The sequence below is a fragment of the Acomys russatus genome, chromosome 8, assembly GCF_903995435.1.
Source record: "Acomys russatus chromosome 8, mAcoRus1.1, whole genome shotgun sequence".
Classification (NCBI taxonomy): Eukaryota; Metazoa; Chordata; class Mammalia; order Rodentia; family Muridae; genus Acomys; species Acomys russatus.
Genome location: NC_067144.1, coordinates 17,335,553 through 17,355,043, shown reverse-complemented (window position 1 = coordinate 17,355,043; position 19,491 = coordinate 17,335,553). Strand labels below are relative to the sequence as shown.

Sequence of the window (19,491 nt, the reverse complement as noted above, 5' to 3'; positions counted from 1 at the left end):
CCACTTTTGAAAATTTGTATAAATTAAGCCAGATTGCGAATATTCTTTGTGTCAGCTTCTTTTGATCAACATGATAGAGGTATCAGCAGGGATAGTCCAGATCCGTCAGTGCTGCTGTGTCGTTCCTCATTGCTTGCACAACGTCCCCTCTCTACTTGTGAACACTCAATTTTGTGCCATTATAAAACTGTTGCTGTGAATGCTTTTGTACCTATCTTTTGTTCTATGCATCTGCATATTTTTCAGGGTATTAACTGCTGGTAATAGATATACAAATCTTTAATAGTTTATCGATACAGAAAGACCTGAGAAAGAGTTCATAATAAGGGAAAAACATTCTCTAACTGAAAGAGGATTTTACTTGTTCAATCTGTTTTATGGTTTTAGCTTTTGAGACAGATCTTAAAATGTAGCCTGGACTAGCCTTAAAACCAAGGCTTAAAACCTACTGCCAGCTGGGCCCAGTGGCACACCTGTAATCCCAGCACTCGGGGAGGCAGAGGCCCATGGATCTCTGTGAATTTAAGGCCATCCTGGTCTACAAAGTGAGTCGAGGACAGCTAAGGCTACACAGAGAAACCCTGTCTCAAGAAACAAACAAAACAAACAAACCTGAGGTTAGCCTCAGCCTTCTAAATGTGCGGCTTACAGGTATATACCATCATGCATAGCTGAAACAGTTTGTTTTATATGGTACTGAGAAAGTTTCTAATCTAAACAAAAACCCAAGATGCTCCTGGTTTAATGTTACTGAGATGACAGCTAGGTATGCAGCTGGAAAGCATGTAGAGGCCATGGCACTGTGTAAAAGCCATCCCACTCTCTGCGGTGCCTTTAACATTGCCGCCACTTACCTCTACTAGTTTCTGCCCTAACAGCAGCTCGGAAAAGGAAGCTTTCGGGGCGCTGGGGCTGAGTTCTCTGGGTAGCAGCAGGAAAAGAATATGCAGGGGAATGATGAGCTACATCAGCATGGAAAAGCAAGGTGATGATGTTAAAGGAGACGGAAAGACATCAAAGACGATGTAGACAAATGTCACAAAAGTCCAATAAATGAAGAACATCAAATCAAACATGGCAATGATATAAATGATGATTCTATTCATTAATGAAGAACTCTCATGAATAAAAGTAAAATTCTGTTATTTTTTAGTACATCGACAAATGCACACTAAAGTTAATACAATGAACTTAGTCTCTTGCACACCTAGATCCCTGCTAATTCATATTTGTTTTTTCCTTATCAAATGGCTAACTAGTAAAAATAGAAATTCTGGTGAGGAGGGGCTGAGGCTGTAGTTCAGTTGTAGATTGCTTGCCTAGCATTCAGGTTGGATCAATGTGCTCCCCAGCACCACAGAAACCAGGCATGATGGGACAGCCACATGCTGGAGCCAGAGGTAGAGGCAGGAGAATCAGAATATTCCTTATCTTTATACCAAATTACAGGCCAGCTCAGACCATGCCAGATTTTCAACTCAGTCTCACTTTCCATCTCTCTCTTTGCCTCTCTGTCTCTGTCTCTGTCTCTGTCTCTCTCTCTCTCTCTCTCACACACACACACACACACACACACACACACACACACACACACACACACGGAGCTGGGGAACAGTGAGAGAGAGGGGGCAGGGAGGGGGGAGGGAGGGAGGGAGGGAGGGAGGGGAAGAGAGAGAGTGTGCGCGCATGTGCTAGCGAGCCAGCCTGGTGACAGGGCACCCAGGATGTGGGAGGATGAAGAGGAGAACTATCAGTTCTCGCTAGCCTGGGCTATAAAACAAGTCCCTGTTCTCCCTCTCCCACAACCATTAGATACATCATTTTTGTGTCCATTACCTGTCTCTGTCGTAGTAAAGCTTGAGGTGGCATTAACTCTGTCATCACTCTGTGGAGAAACAGATATATTAGCAGTTACTACTCAAGAAAGGACAGTTTCCATATTTTATGAACTTAGGAAATATAGGAAAGCCATGCAACTTTTCTAGAAATGAAAGTTTGGTGAAATTCACCTATTTTGTACTTTTCCTAAAACGACAAATTTTTTTCTGTATAATGCATTCTCTGAAGATATAACTGACCTTCCCAAACACTGTGAAAAAGGATCATTCTAAGGTAAAAACAATTATTGAGAAATATACTGGAAAGAGAATCGATCAATTTCTCTCTGTTTCTTCTTTCTTTCCTCCTCCTCCTCCTCTTCCTCCACTACCTCCTCCTCCTTTTTCTTTCTTCTCTTTCTCTTTTTATCAAGACAGGTTTCTGTGTAGTTCTGGCTGTCTTAGAACTTGATTTGTAGACTAGCTGGTCTGAAACTCACAGAGATCCGCCCAGTGATTACCACTTTTTCCCCCCTTGTTTTGTTTTTCAAGACAGGGTTTCTCTGTGTATCCTTGCCTGTCCTGGACTCGCTTTATAGACCAGGCTGGCCTCAAAAAGCCCAGAGCAGTGCCACATGCCTGTAATCCCAGCACTAGAGGAGGCAGAGGAGGTGAGTTCCAGGCCAGCCTGGTCTATGAAGCAAGTCCAGGACAGCTAAGGATACACAGAGAAACCCCGCCTCAACAAAACACACACACACACACACACACACACACACACACACACACACACACACACACACACACAGCATGATAGCTAACTGCTCGGGTGTGACTTAGTGGTAGATGGGTTATATATACACTATATGTTGGGTTCAATCCATAACACTATACACTCACACATGCATGTGCACATGCACACACACACATGCACGCACATACAGAAAATAACATGTAGTTTCTAGACTATTTCAGTACTAATATTTTTCTTTTGGTGTTATGTGACAGGGTCTCCCCGTGTAATTTGGACTTTCCTGGAACTCTAGGTAGATTAAGCTGCCCTCAAACTTACAGGGATCCTGAGTTCTAGGGTTAGGGGCATGCACCATGACACCTGGTGAAGTCCTAGCATTTTCAGTTCATCAACACAAGTATAAAAACGGAGCAAGAACTAGTTAAATGGATATGGACATAAAGTTTTATCTGCATAAAGGAAATATAGTTTCAGTTAATTACTCCCCTAACCACTGTCCACCTCATATGCCCACAAACCCTTCTGTGTCCAAGTACAATGACTGGTGACAAGGGAACCTGGCTGCTGGGCACTATGGGCTCTATAGCTGGACATCACCTACTTGAAGGACAACCCAACTGTGACCGGAACATTCAACATCAACCAAAATGACACAATTAGTAGGAACTGTTGTGTTGGTGTGGTGACCTTGAAAGTGTGGGAAGGAAAGGACGTCCTGGAATCGCAATTGGGGATAAATTCAAATTCTAGCTTGTTTTTCCTGTTAAGGATAGTTGCATGTGGCTCTTCCTGATGCCAAAGAGGCCACCATAAGCATGATCAACAGTTCACAGACAGCTCTGAAGGCCACTATTGAGAACTTATACAAGTGCAACACTGAGGAGCACATCTACGTAACTGTGGCAGTTTGAATAGTTTGGGCCCAATAGACTCATGTGTTTGAATGGTTGGCCCACAGGCAGTGACACCGTTAGAAGGTGTGGCCTTGTTGGAGGAAGTCTGTCACTCTGGAGGCCGGTTTTGACGTCATATATATGCTCAAGCTCCTCCCAGTGTGGAACACAGTCCTTTTCTGCTGCTTTCAGATTAACATGTGGAAATCTCTGCTCCTTCTCCAGCACCATGTCTGTTGGGATGCTTCCCGCCATGATGATAATAGACTAAACCTCTGACCCTGTAAGCCAGCCCCAATTAAACGCTTTCCTTTGTAAGAGCTGCCATGGTCACGGTGTCTCTTTACAGCAATAGAACCCTAACTGGTACCATGACTGTGGGTACTGCTGGGATAGGCCTGACCATGCTTTTGTTTGGAGAAATGTGGATTTTAGGACTTCGGATTAGGAAAGCAGTGGAATACTTTAAGTGTGGTCTAATGGGCCATCCTAGGAAAAGCATGGAAGACAGTGGTGCTGAGTGTGATTTGATCTGTGGGGGCCTGGCTCAAGAGGTTTCAGAGGAGAAGAATGTTAGTATGTTGCCTAGAGTTTGTTCTTGTGATATTTTGGTGAAGAGTGCGGCTGCTTTTTTGCTCTTGTCTGAAGAGTTTGTCTGAGGCTAAGCTGAAGAGATTTAGATTAATTGTACTGGCAAAGGAAAACTCAAAACAGCCTAGTATAGACTTTCCTGTAGTTCATTTTTATGAAGAGCGTTTTGATGAAATAAAACAAGCTTAGAAAGAAAAAATAAAGTATGGTTCAGAGTTAAAGGGGTACTAGGAAGTGGAATGGAGCTAAATTCTGTGTTCAAGGAGATAAACAGACTAAAGATATTAAATGGAATTAAGGGAGTGGTAACTTGGGGCAAGATCCCATCCAGCTAAGCGTCTATCTTATGAAAAGGAATTAGAGAAAAGCTTAGGTCCAGGCGTGGGGGGTACATGCCTTTAATCACAGCACTCAGGAGAGAGAGGCATGCAGATCTCTGAGCTCAAGGCCAGAGCAAGCTGGTCTACAGAGCAAGTTCTAGGAGGCTAAGCCTAGGCAGTAAAAACAGAAAGCTGGTAAAGATGTAATTGAACAATTAGATTATTTTCCAGCCCCAGCAAGCAGCAGAACTTGGCAGCTTCAGCCATGTGGTCCCTCCGTGACTAAAGAAAGTTGCTGAGGCCAGGTGCGTGGTGGGGTGTCCCTGCATGGAGGCCCAGAGAGACCACTGTATGAAGCTGTGAAGGTGAAGCCTGGCTGGCCTGAGAACTCCCAAGACGTCGGAGATGTCAGAGTCATGGGATAACTGTTAAAGAAAGTTGCTAACAGGGAGTGCATCAGCCCAAGAGAAAAGTGTATTGCCGTCACCAAAGCTGACAGGAGTTGGAGACCCAAAGAGCACTTTGACATCAGACATGAGGTGTAGAGTTTGGAGTTTTCCCCACTGGTTGTTGGTTTTGCTTTGCTCACTACCCTGCCTTTCCTCCATTTTGGAACAGTAACGTATATCCTGTGCCATTATATGTTAGAAGTATGTGATCTGCTTTTTGGTTTTGATTTTATAGGGGATTGTAGTTAAGAGATTATATGAATGTCAGAAGAGCCTTAGAAGAGACACTGGACTTTTAAACAACTTTGCTACTGTTATGTATGGGTAATTTTGAAACTGGACTGAATTAGTTTTTGCATTATGTTATGGCTACAAGCCTATAGGGGCCAGGGTGCCTTGAATGTGGTGATTTGAATAGATATGGCCACCACAGACTCATGTGTTTGAATGCTTGGACCATAGGGAGTGACAACACTATTAGAAGGTGTGGCTCTGCTGGAGTATGTGTGGCCTTGTTGGAGGAAGTGTGTCACTGCAGAGGCGGGCTTTGAGGTCTCCTATGCTCAAGCTACACCCAGTGTGGAGCACAGTCTTCTCCTGCTGCCTGCAGATCAAGATGTAGAGCTCTCAGCTCCTTCTCCAGCACCGTGTCTGCCTGCACGCTGCCATGCTTCCCACCATGATGATAATGGACTAAACCTCTGAACTGTTAAGCCAGCCTCAATTAAATGTTTTCCTTTGTAAGAGTTTCTGTGGTCACAGTGTCTCTTCACAGCAATGAAACCCTAAATAAGACAGTAGCCAAAGTGTTTTCTTTTCGTGTCTTCAGCATTCAAGTCTAGGCTTTCATGGGTGAAAGTCTGTGGAAGAGTATGTGGAAGGTGGAAACAACATGCTGATGCCCACTGCTGTGGGAGTGCCCTGTCATGGCTGCTCCTCCTCCTCTTCATTGTCTACTCATCAGCAGGAGGAGGAGTCATTCCAGCCACCAGACCATCACAGACACATAGGAGCCTGTTCTCATGTCGCAAACTTAGATGCGTGTGGAGGGAGGCACACTCTCTGGAGAACTTTTAAAATCTTCTTTATCAAACGTGAAACTTCCATTGCAGCATTTACTATGCGTGGAGGAGTAACTATTGAAATGATGGTGAAACTAGTGCTAACACAAATACTTCCAAAACCTTAGGAATATTGCATGCGATCCCTCAGTCTGGCTTGCTATTATACCAATCCATTGTTAATATAAGACCCCCTGCATACCTCCAACCCCCTCCCAGAATGTCCTGGTGCATTAATGCAATAAGAGATACCTTAAGAGGTGTGAAGGCAGAAGAATGAGGCAGGGTAGCCACGCAGCTCACTCGATCCAATCCTGACAGCGACTAAATTTCAAATAAGGAAGAAGAAATAGAAAATAGCATCTGAGTTAGCAAATGGCAAGCAGGCAGGCAGAGCTAAGCAGTAAAATTAGCACAAGAAAGGTCATCACAAACTTAAATTCCTTACTAGGACAAGGACAGGGCTGACGGAGGAGAGAGATGGGGGTAGTGCACCATGCAATCATTTACAGGATAGAATTTTCCACCTGTATATAATCCAGAATATTCCTAAAACCTCACATCACATTAATCTAGAATCAAGAGGCATTATTCTAGTGCTATAGCTGCTAAGAAATCACAGTAAATACAAGGACAAGTGAATGTTTCAGAGCTCATGTTTCCCTAAAATACAATCTGTAATAAAAATTATTTCATATGGAAATAAAACTTAAGACATCCGTGACTTTAGCAAAATAGCTTTGAAACTAATGCATCTTCTATTGTTCTGTGAAAAGGAAAACAAATACAGTCAGAGAATTATTTATTTATTTATTTTTATTTTATTTGGTTTTTCCGAGACAAGGATTCTCTGTGTAGCCCTGGCTGACCTGGAGCTCACTCTGTAGACCAGGCTGGCCTCAAACTCACAGAGATCTGCCTGCTTCTGCTCCCTGAGTGCTAGAATTAAAGGCATGCACCACCACTGCCTGGCTCAGAAAATTAATTTTTAACCAAGCAGGGCTAGCATAAATCAAAATATTTTTCAATATTAATCCAAGTTATACTGGAGAGGAGTCAGGTCATGAAGGTTCTGCTTCACACTGTAAAGACAGCCTAGCATTTCGTCTCTGCATCTATGCAATTCCAAATGACTAGAATTTCAAAGACAGTAAATTGTAATTTTTACTTTCATTTGGTTTAGCTTAAACAGAGTCTTTCGTGTGTATGATGTGTGTGTATGTATGTAAACACTTGTGGGGAGGGCACAGGTGCACTAGTATCACGATGCATATGTGTAGTCAGAGGACAGCCTTAGGCTTTGGTCCTCACCTTCTACCTTGTTTGAGACAGGGTCTCTCTGCACAGTTGGCTTACAGAGTTTGTCTGCAACACTCTCACTGCAGAGCACTGGGACCACAGATGCACTACTGTATCCAGCATTATGTAGCTTCTAGGGATTCAAACTCAGGTCCTCACACTTGCACAGTAGATGCTTTATTCACTGAGTTTGTCAAGTATGCTAGGCTAGTTAGTCAGCAACCCCCAGGGATGCACCTTTACATGTCCCCAGTACTAGAATTACATGTGTGTACCACCATACATGGCTCTTAAAGTGGGTACTGGAATCAAATACAGGTCTTTATTCATGCAAGGCAAGTACTTTACCCATTGAGACATCTCTTCATGATGATATACATACATACATACATACATACATACATACATACATAATGATCTTTGAGTGTTTTGCATCAATGTTATGTGTCCACATATGCACCATGTGTGGGACTGATGCCTGCTGGAGGTCAGAGGAGGGCATTGGACTCCTTGCAGTGGAGGTACACATAGTTGTGAGTCACCATATGAGTGCTGGGAACTGAACCTAAGTTGTCTGCAAGAGCAGCAAGTGACCTTCATTGCTGAGCCACCTCTCCAGCCCCAGAAAGGCCATTTAAAGATGTGATACTTAAGCAGATCCTTGGTGAATGAATATAAACCAATCAAGGAGTCTAGGCAGACAGCAAAGCAGCCCATGCAGAGAGAACAGCAGTTACAAAGATCTGAGGACAGGTTTTTCATAGTTGAAGAACAAGAAGAACAAAAACAAAAATGAAAAAAAAGGAGGAGGAAGAAGGAAGAAGAACAGGAAGAAGGAGGAGGAAAGGAGGAGGAAGAGAAGAAGGAAAAGAAGAAGAAGATTTAGAGAGAAGAGAGAAGAAGAAGGAGGAGGAGGAGGAGGAAGAGGAGGAGGAGGAGGAGGAGGAGAAGAAGATGATGATTTAGAGGGAGCCCAGAGATAAGGATGGTGACAGAGTAGCCAGGACACATAAAGAATTCGTTCGGGCTATATTTTTAAAATGTACATTTTTTAGGGCTGGAGAGATGCCTCAGTGGTTAGTTGCATGGGCTGCCTTTCCAAAGGTCCTGAGTTCAATTCCCAGCAACCAACATGGTGACTCACAACCATCTGTAATGGGATCTAATGCCCTTTTCTGTCATGCAGGTGTACATGCAAATAGAGTACTCATAAACATAACTAACTAAATAAATCTTTTTAAAAATTTAGATTTTTAAAATCCCGGGCAGTGGTGGTGCACGCCTTTAATCCGAGCACTCGAGAGGCAGAGGCAGGCGGATCTCTGTGAGTTTGAGGCCAGCGTAGTCTACAAAGTGAGTCCAGGGCAGCCAAGGCTACACAGAGAAACCTTGTCTCAAACAACAACAACAACAACAACAACAACAACAACAACAACAACAAGGTCTGTGCACTACTTAAACTCCTGTCTGAGAATTCTCCAGCAGAACGGATACACACGTTGTATCAGCATAGAACAGGGGGTTGTACCCCAGTTGTGAAACACTGCCCTACATTCCCGGACTGTGGTAAATACTGAGGGAGAGAAGGAGCTGGGGAGACAGAGTCTCAAAAAACCAAAACCAAACCAAACCAAACCAAAACCAAAACCAAAACCAAACCAAACCAAACCAAACCACCACCAACAACAACAAACCCACGAAAAAACAAAACAAAAACAACCAACCAGCCAAACAATTTAGATTTTGGCTAGGTGAGGTGGAGCACGCCTTTAATCCCAGCACTCTGGGAGGCAGAGGCAGGCAGATCTCTGTGAGTTCAAGGCCAGCCTGGTCTACAAAGTAAGTCCAGGATAGGCAAGGCTACACACAGAAAAACACTGCCTCAAGAAAAAAAAAAAAAATTAGAATTTTAGGAGCAGTATGAATTGAACCCTTTGAGGAACAGTTCTGAGAAAATCTGAGATAAGATTTAAAAAAAAAATAAAAAGATCTATTTATTTATTATGTATACAGTGCACTGCCTGCTTGTACCCCTACAGGCAGAAGAGGGCATCAGATCACATTATAGATAGTTGTGAGCCACCATGTGGTTGCTGGGAAATAAACTCAGGAACTCTGGAAGAGCAGCCAGTGCTCTTAACCTCTGAGCCATCTCTCCAGCCAAGAGAGATAACATTTTCACAATGGCTGACAGCAACTTCAGATTTCATGCTAAAGGCATTTTGCTATTCCCTCCCAAATTCTACTTTTTCTTTCACAAAAACATTGACCACTCAGATTTTATCACTAACTCTATGTGCGATTATATCTCATCTTTGGTCTCCTTCAGGGTTAGCATAGAGGGCAATCCAGCATGGGACCACACAGGTTAGCCTGATCTATGTGGCCTCAGACGAGCCACATCCAGACAAGGCATTCTCTGCCTCACTAAGTCATTAGCAGCAAGTTTAACCTGAGTGAACTGAGTGAAATAACTGACTTGCATCAGAAACCTTCATTATTTCTTACATTAATTAAGTTTTCACTCCTTGTGGCAGTTACTGTCTGCTCATACTCCAGAAGCTGGTCCTCAGGGCCATTTTTAAGACTGCCCCGTTAGCCGGCGGTGGTGGCACATGCCTTTAATCCCAGCACTTGGGAGGCAGAGGTGGGTGGATCGCTGTGAGTCCAAGGCCAGCCAGGGCTACACAGAGAAACCTTGTCTCAAAAAAAACAAAAAACAAAAAAACCACACACACACAAAAAACAAAAACAAAAAAAACCAAACAAGACTGCCCAGTTAATATGTACTTTATCCACTTTAACAGACATGAAGGCTGTGGAACACGCAGGAATTTAAGCAACAATGTAAGTTATATTGTAAGAACCTCACACTAAAGCCTGTAATTCACACTGCACATAAGATGGGAGTTTCTAGCACTTAAGACAGGAGTTGCTACAGACATAAAACTTTTGAATATAAAATTTAAAAATTTAAAAAGCCAAATCTAGGGGGCTAGAGAGATGGCTCAGAGGTTGAGAGCACTGCCTGCTCTTCCGGAGGTCCTGAGTTCAATTCCCAGCGACCACATGGTGGCTCACAACCATCCATGGTGAAATCTGGTGCCCTCTTCTGACCTGTAGGCAGAATACTGTATACATAATAAATAAATTTTTTTTAAAAAGCCAACTCTATAAAAATAGTATCATAAAACATGATGGGAAAAGCAATTTTATAAATGGTTAGAATTCTCTCCCAAGACTGATCAAAATCACTTTATTTAGATAAAGCCTTCGTGCTACATTCACTTTAGGTGGATGAAGCAGTATGAAACCAAATACAGTGTCATCCTAAACCACCAACAGACACACTCCAGCCATGTTTTCTGAGTTGAAAGTGAGTGTGGAAGAACAGTCTTCAAATGGGAGGATTCGAATGTGAAGCTTTCGTCACCACTTCTCCAAACAGTGCCAGCGTGCACATGAGACGCTGCTTATATTTGCAAGGTGGAGGGAGGGCATTCTGTAAAAATTAAAACAACAACAACAACAAAAAACAGACAGTACAGTAGGTGGTCACATATAATTAGTGTCATGGAGTGTGGGGCTCCATTTAACACACAGGAGTGACTCATGAGCCAAACTAATGATTAACAAGGTACCCTCGAAATTAGAAGACATTAAAAAGTAATTATTATATTATATCTCATCACATAGAAAGCCAGTAGGGTTGGTTCTTAATGCCAATGTTTTCCCTTGGGGAGCACTGGAAAGATGTACGTGTCAAAACTCTCGAAGGCTGGCTAGACCATGAGGTTAACAAAGAGAGGCAGCTCTGGTTATTTAAAGAGCAGTTAGTGACGGTGCCCATCATGTTTTATGGCATTTATATCAATTCTGAGTAAAATTACAACAGCTACTCTAAAAACAACATTCTTTACATTCTCTTACCACTAACAAGGCACTATCGTCAGTGTGCTGAGACCTTCTGGATGGGAAAGGACACTGGGAAGGTGAAGAAAACAAGCAATGTCAAAAACAAACTAAGTACACAAGTGACACATTTCACAAGTACATAAACACAAGGAAAGCAACACGTGAAGGCACATTTCCAGAGATGCTAACGTGGGACTACATGCACAACCTGCAGTTCATTCCCCATCGCAGGCAGTGGACTCTGAGTACTGACTTCCTCCTAGAGACCTTAAACAACCTCAAATGCAGCCTTACTGCCTACACACCTCCCAAAGCTCAGGCACAGCAGGGATGGCTCTGCCCACAGAAGAGAGGCCTAAAGGACTGGCACAGCAGCAGCAAAACCAATCTGTGGTCACTTTGTAAACCAATGACATTAAATGCAAACCTGCCAGTCATGAGCCTTTCTCAGATAAATAAGGAAATGCTAGCCGATGTGTTGGCCCACAGTACTTGGGACATGGGGAGCAGTGAGTGTGAGTTCTAGTTGGGCTCAAACAGGAGGCATCATCTCAGAAAAAGAAATCTTGGGGTTAAAAATGTATTAGGTTCATCAAAGTTTGTTAAAGTTTGTATAATTATAACTCTGTGAAGAAAGGACAAGTGGAAATGCATGAGTGATGCCATAAGGTCTCATGCAAAGTACTTATACAAAAGCAAAACAAAGTAAAGCAAAGCAGTTACTAAGAACTTGTGCTTCAGGGCTGGAGAGATGGCTCAGCGGTTAAGAACACTGACCGCTCTTCTAAAGGTCGAAACCATCTGTAATGAGATTTGATTCCTTCTTCTGGTGTGCATGAATACAGAGCCCTCATATTATATAAAATAAATAAATACTTAAAAAAAACTTATGCTGTAGAAACAATGTGCTGTAAAATGTTCCACACCAGGCCTCACATCTATCTATCTATCTATCTATCTATCTATCTATCTATCTATCTATCTATCTACCTACCTATCGTGTTCACCCACACGCATGTACCACAGCACACATGTGGAGGTCAGAGGACAATCTGTGAGAGTCAGCTGTCATCTTCCACCAAATTGGAATTAAACTCTGGTTGGTTATCAGGCTTGTGGGAAGATCCCTGACTCGATGAGCCATCTTGCCCCACTCACATTAATTTTATTTTCAAATAAAATTCAAATTAAAAGTCAAATAAAGCAATAATCATAAATTGAAAATACAGGAGGTGAAAATAAGGGAAACTGGTCAATAAGAAAATCAACTGGGGCTGGAGAGATGGCTCAGAGGATAAGAGCACTGGCTGCTCTCCCAAAAGGACCCGGGTTCAAACCTCAGCCCCCACATGGCAGCTCACAACTGTCTGTACTCTAAGATCTGACACCTTCACACAGACATACATGTAGGCAAGATACCAATGCACATAAAATACAAATATATACATTTAAAAAAAAAAAGAAAAAAAGAAAATCAACTATATTAAAATAACATTTATTTGGTAATCTTCATTTTAACAGACCAATAGGCACATAAAACTTAAATAGTTTAAGCAATTAATCTTAAATATTTATTTGAAATGAAACTGTACTGGCTGATCCAGAACTAACATATCTAAGTAAGTAGGCAAGTAAGCAACAAGGAAATAAGCCCAGAGGCTGAATGAACGCCAAACCATTCACCTGCAGAGGCTGACTGAAGCTGCAGCTGAGGAAGGAGAGGATAATCTTAGATGGGTGGTGTATAGACAACCTTAACCTATATATTCTCCTAACCTCCTTCCTTATCTTGCACCTTATTTTCCTTAGTATGTAGAATTCTGTGGTTGGGGGAATAGATAATTTTGGGGAGCAGGTTGGTTTGAGACAGGGGTTTCTCTCTATAGCTCAGGCTAGCTCAGAATTCACTATGTTGCCTAGGCTGGCCTGCACTCTTTAGCCTCTTGCCTCTGAGTTCCAGGTGATGGGATGACGGGCATGTATCCACTCCACCAGCCCAAACCACATGCCAGACGTTCCATTTTCACTGCAAAAATAATTAATTCCAAGAATAAGTAATTATATGGACTTACCTCACCATCTCCGGGGAGTTGCTGCTTCTGTGGGCTTTGAGATGCTTTTTGCTATGTGCCAGAAAGAGACAGCTAGTTACAATCTCAGCACTGGGACTTAAGCACTCATTTAATTACATGGCTCACATCAATTTATTTCTTGTATTTACTAGTTAAGGAGTGTGTGCTCCTGTCTTAAACGCTTAGCCTAAATGAAGAACAACAGTAAACTACACTATCGCATTAATAGGAAAACCGACACACACATTCAGAGTGTCATGTGAACACTTATCATGAACTCATTCACTCAATGGCTTTACATATCACATTGTACTAATAAGCTAGCTTTCTATTAGACAAATCTCAAGAGTTATTTCATTTATTTATTAATTTACTCTCCTTACAGCCTGATCCCAGCCAAGCATTTTCAAATGTACATAGAAACTCAACTCAGACCTTATTTTTTCAAGACAGAGTTTCTCTGTGTATCTCTGTCTGTCCTAAAACTCACTCTGTAGACCAGGCTGGTCTTGAATTCACAGAGATTCACCTGTCTTTGCCTCCCCAGTGCTAAGATGGCAGGTGTGCAGAATCACACTTGGTTTAAGCAGTGCTAGGGGTAGACTCTAAGCCCATCCCTGCACACTTCCCCAACTGAGCTACACAGCCACACAGCATCTCAAGTGACTTTCTCACGCTGTAAGAGAAACAAATAGCAGTCATCTTCACTTAGAGATGAGAAACTGGGACTCCAGGATATGAGACATGAGGATGGTAAGTAGTGTAGCTTTCACAAAGCTAACCTGGACTCTCATTGAAGCTATCCTTGCTTTGGGTCCATCCCTGCCCCTCTTCTCTCTTTCTTTGAATCTTATCTTCAATGCTTTAGTCATTGTTAAGTACCCATTGATTTAGAAATTTCCCATATAGGTAATTTACAAAAGTCACAGCACCTGCCATGGTAACAGCAAAATTAGTAATAGATATATGTTTAGTATCATGCATATGGGAGGGCACAGAACAGCTCAGTATAGCACACAGCGACACATGCAGACACAACTCAGATGCCTCAGATTCTCCTTCACAACAGGCCAAGCAAACCTACAGGCCACACCTTTCTTCTGTGCAGTCTAACCAGTGCGGTTCCTCTCTGTTCCAGCTGCTCCTTCTGTTTCTTCCCAGACTATTCTAACATGAGTGGATGGGTTTTTTTTTTTTTTTTTTTCCAGAAGAGTCTTTCTTCTCATGTTTTTCTCCTACCTAAGAACTTACAATTTCTTTCTTCTGAATAGATCAAACTCTTGGGAAATTAGTTTGACCAATCTGATAGTATGATTATTTACCTCTACTAGCTGTTAGGCTTCTGCAGAAGGCAAGCTCAGTGAGGTAACAACAGGAGCTGAGGTATGTCAGTCACTATGGATTACCGAGACGCTGTATAGCAGTCTGGTCAGAGCCAGCGGGCTTTATTAGAATCCCCACTCTATTACTAGCTGCGCCCTGAAGCATAGCTTCAGGCAAACTCTTTCCCTTCATGCGCCTCAGTGCTCTGGGGTATAAAAAGAGGAGAATGGTAATTCCTTTTTATAGGACTTTTGGGAAGATTAAATGAGCAGAGAGACAGAGAAACTGCTTAAAACTATGTTTGCTATTCAGAAAGCATTCAATAAACTTTTTAAGTATTATTATTACCATCGCCATCTTCGTATTCTCAATGTACTAGTTTTTGTTATCTTCAATCCAAATTATAAACTTGCTGCTATTTTCCTCAATCGTCATTATGTCAAGCGTGTAAGTTATGGAAGAGCATTCCTAGCTCCCCAACCACCCACATCCTCTCAGCCTGAAGGAACCCACCCTCGCAGCCATTCCTAGGGCGCCCTGTCATGTCCCGCTGAGGTCAGTTCTGATGGTTTGTTCTCTAGCTGCTTCTCTGCCTTGCTTTAAACTAGTGCTTTCCTTCCAAGCTGTTTACTCTGACTTCTGTCTTCACTGTTCCCTGACAAGACTTAGGATGCGCCTCCTACTTTATTTACCTTTACAGGCAGGCATGTCACCAGCACTCCATCAAGGCCTATCAAACCAGCGAATGAGCAAATGAACTAAGTTAGGTTTTAGGAAATCTAGGTTTGTCTTCTACCATGACAACTGACCTACTATTTATGGATCTGGTGCTTTGTTTCTATAGAGTTGCAACTTCATTTGTGAAACACACTCTCATCTTCCCTATTAGAAATATAAAATAAATGGACAGAAAGTCTTGACTATATCTTAAAAGTCTTTATTTGGTAATAGAGACTTAAGGAATAGGGCAATACTTGACAAATTAGGAGAAATAGTGTGTGGTAATAGATGATTTGACCAAGAACATGACAGGAGGTAGGAGTGTGTAAAACAGACATGTTAGTGATCTGCATCCTCAGCGAGAAGGCACAAGAGGAGCCCTCTCAGGCAGAGAGGGGAGGGCCTGGGAGGCGATGAAGCTGGCTCAGATCACTTTTCAGACCTCTAAACTTGCTCTAAGAGCAGTGATTCCAGCTTTTGCCACTGGACAAATGATTTCTTACGTTTTGATAGAAACAACAGGCAGTGAAACATGTTCGATAAAGAAGACTCCAATAAGGGGGAAGATCATCATCATTACAGGATTGAAATAGCCAGAAAAAACACACGAGTACAGGGCTGGAGAGATGGCTCATTGGTTACGAGCTCCTGCTGCTACTGAGAGAACTTGGGTTTGGTCCCAGGACCCACATGGTGCTTACAACTCTGTTCTACAGGGTTTGATGCCTTCTTCCATCCATCCATCCATCATACACACACACACACACATACATACAGGCAAAACACAGACATGAGATAAATGAATTCATTGTATAAAACAAAAATGCATAGAGTAGTTTCAGAAGATGATCTTGGGCTAAAGTTCTAAAACACAGCAAAGAGACTTTTATAGGCCAGAGTGACTCATTCAACAAAAATCTCTAAGATTATCTACTTAAAGCTGCTAGGTTCTAGCAAACGAACAGACACTGTTCCTATCTTGAAGTCTGCAAATGAACGGGAGAGAGAAATTAAGCAAATTATACTTAATTATGAAGAAAATTCCAAGTGATTTCAAAATAAAAAAACAAATCATACAATCCAAGTTTGTTTTCCATACCACTGAGACTGCAATGCAAATGACAAAATACAATAAATAGAAACAGGGATAGCCTAGCTGAGTAGGTATGGAAACATGAGAGGGAAAAGAATCAACGACCATGGAAGAATGAAGCCTGGGAGCCTCTCAACAAGTGGCACATTTGCTACAGGAAAAAGCTGGAGGTAAGTTTGGATGACAATGGTTTAGCATTCACATGGCACTGCCATGTCCATGGTCTTTACTATGACACACAAGACCCTCCAGTCCTATAGTAAGGTGGTCAAGACGGTGGTTTCCATCAGCCACAACTCTGACTATGGGAGACAGTAACTCTCTTTAGTCAAGATTCCTTAAGAGAGAAAACAAATTGCCCCTTTGAGGCAACAATAACTGACAGTCTTGGCAAAACAAATGAAACTTCACTTCTCATAACTTGACGAATGTCCATCGATGACAGTAAAAGGCTTACTCTGACAAAGTCCAAGACGGCATCTCTCTGAATCTGCTTGGTCCTGACTTTCTCCTCCTCATACTGCAGGGCAGCAAGCTGTGCCTCTCTCCGCACACACTCGACTGACTGTTCTCTCCTCTGATGAAGCTCCAAGTCTGAATGTGAAAGCTGCAAGAGAGGGGTCATTTTGGACATGCAAGCAGGGCAAGGGTCAACATGTCCATAACCTGCACCAATATAAAGAACACTGCTAATTCATGTTTTACTTTGCAGTACTAACATTTAAAAAAATGTATTTATTGTTAACCTTTCCCCCACAACACTGTTTCAATACATACAAAAGCACTAACTGTCATGTACACATGCTATATGAACCAATTGAGAAGACAAACAGTAAGATTTATAGGTTTCTAGCAATTAATGGCAGTTCAAGTATTATAAAAGAAAGCCCGACTGGTAAGAAAGCCCAGCCCGTAAAGGTCCTTGCTACCAAAACCTACTGACCCGAGCTCAACCCTAGGAGTCCGCACTGTGGAAGTAAGTAGAGAACCAACTCCCCAAAGTTGTCCTCTTACCTCTACATGTATGCTGAAGGATGTGCATACATAGGCATACATTCATGCACAAGGACACACACACAAAGACATACAGAACACAGCACAGACGCACATAAGTAAATATAAAAAATTAAAAGAAAGCCATCTTATCTTAGCAAAATCAAAATTGAAATAACGAAGATAAATCTAAAACCTAAGCCAGGTGGTAGTGGTACACGCCTTTAATCCCAGTCCTTGGGAGGCAGAGGCACGCAGATTTCTGTGAGTTTGAGGCCAGACTCATTTATAGAGCGAGTTCCAGGACAGCCAAGGCTACATAGAGAAACCCTGTCTCCAAAAACCAACCAACCAACCAACCAACCAACCAACCAGCCAAAGCAAGCAAACAAAACCAAAAGAAAACGTACCCGATTGTGACTCGGTGGCAGTGATAATACAGATGATGTCTCAACTGGAACCCTGGTCCCCAAAAATAAAAAAATAAGAACTCATTGACAGCAAGATAAGGGACAAGTGAAATTTTCATTGTTAACAATGCCCCACCTGATGTGCCTATGTGGCATTTTCTTAGTGTTTGGTGTGGCAGGGCTCAGGCCACTGTGGGCAGTGCCACTGTGGAGCTGGCTGTCCTGGGTTCTATACGCAGCAGGCTGAGCAAGCCACGGGGAGCAAGCCATTAGTGTCATTCCTCCACAGCCCCTGCTTCGGTTCCCACTTCTAGTACTTCCTGACTTCCTGCCCTGGCTTACCTCAGTGATGGACTTAAAAACTAAGGTGAAATAAGTCCTTTCCTTTCTGAGTTGCTTTTGATTGTGGTGTTTTACCATAGCAATGGAAGACAGACTCCAATTTATGGAAAACAACTAAAAAAAATTAGTCTCTTCTTAAATATATTATTTTTATTTAAAATTGAGATTTCCTCTTAAAAGTTGTATACTACCTTTAATGACTGATTGATTTTATGTATGTGTGTGCTTGTGTGCACCCCTGTGTGGAAATCAGAGGGAACTTGTAAGAGCCAGTCTTCTTCTCCACCACACTGCCTCCAGCGATGGAACTGCAAGCTGCATTACCTGCTGAGCCATCGTGTCAGCCCAGGACTTCTCCCTCTGATATGCTTGTGAAATAAGGTTTTTCATATATAAAATAAAGCACATGTCATTTTGGGGGATAGCATCTTTCTGGGACAAATAGGAACGCACACTCATTGAGATCGTACCATGCATGAACACACCCACTGTCCTAAGTACCCCCACACTCTGTGTTCCTGCTTCTGCCTCACAACAATCCTCTGAGCCAAGAACTCCTACAGTCCTCTGTAGAGAACTAAGAGATTTCATCCACTAGAAACAAAGTGACTTCCCAAAGATGACATAGTCAATAAGTTAGATTTCAATCTTGTTACTTGATTTTACGTTCTCAATTACCATGAAATCTATGAGAACTAGAAGGGATTTCAGGTACTGTGCTATACCGTATAAGCTACTACTTTTATAAATGAGAAAAATGAGCCCCTTGGGGCAGAATAGTTACACACGTCTGAGTCTGAACTAGAACTCACACTTCCTACTGAGTAGCTGAGCTCTTCCTACTCTGTCACCCCCACTCAACACAGAGCAGCTGAGAAAGGGAACCGCTCTGGGGCTTAGAAGCAGAGCACTACATGCGCCTGTGATGTCAACGCCTAAGCTGTGAGAAATTAGGAAAGGAGACCAAGAGGGAAGCACGTGTATGCAAGAGCCAGTGAAGATGACATCTGGGCCCACAGCTCACCAGCGCTCCCACAGCATTACTTGGCGTGCTGTGGGTCCACCACAGCTTTGTTCCCCCTGGTGGGTCACTTTCACACTTCATGCCACAGGGTCTTTTCCCTCAGGGACATTTTGCAACAACAGCATCACTCACATTTCGCCTAAGATAAGGCTGTCTCTCACATTAGAGGTAGGCCAGCCTTAGTAGTACCTACAGTCATTTTGGGACCTGATTCCCATAAGGGGTAAATACATGTTTAAATAGCCTCTAAGGCGTGGTGTTAAGTTCTGTTGAGGAACACCGGCCTACTTTATATGTTTAAAATTTTTTATTATGATAATTGATTCTGGGCCATTTCCAGCCCCTTGAGGCAGAAGAGTGGCTAGACCTGCCTTACAGGAAAACAACAACAACAACAACAACGAATCCCCCAAGA

The 19,491-nt window shown here is 42.5% G+C and overlaps 1 protein-coding gene across 7 annotated transcripts in view; it reads right to left on the bottom strand.

Annotated features, from left to right (window-relative positions):
* Lrch3 (leucine rich repeats and calponin homology domain containing 3) overlaps nucleotides 1-19,491 on the bottom strand; it is a 110,016-nt gene that overhangs the window by 16,796 nt on the left and 73,729 nt on the right. For 2 of the 7 annotated variants that reach the window (XM_051149807.1, XM_051149806.1), the window contains exons 11-17: nucleotides 17,711-17,762; nucleotides 16,765-16,914; nucleotides 13,172-13,222; nucleotides 11,115-11,168; nucleotides 6,138-6,209; nucleotides 1,837-1,885; nucleotides 855-962 (exon numbers count right to left, since the gene is read on the bottom strand). In XM_051149807.1, coding sequence (XP_051005764.1) covers nucleotides 855-962; nucleotides 1,837-1,885; nucleotides 6,138-6,209; nucleotides 11,115-11,168; nucleotides 13,172-13,222; nucleotides 16,765-16,914; nucleotides 17,711-17,762 — 536 coding nt within the window. The remainder of the gene's footprint in view (nucleotides 1-854; nucleotides 963-1,836; nucleotides 1,886-6,137; nucleotides 6,210-11,114; nucleotides 11,169-13,171; nucleotides 13,223-16,764; nucleotides 16,915-17,710; nucleotides 17,763-19,491) is intronic. The other 5 variants (XM_051149811.1, XM_051149808.1, XM_051149804.1 and 2 more) reach the window with 3 other exon arrangements.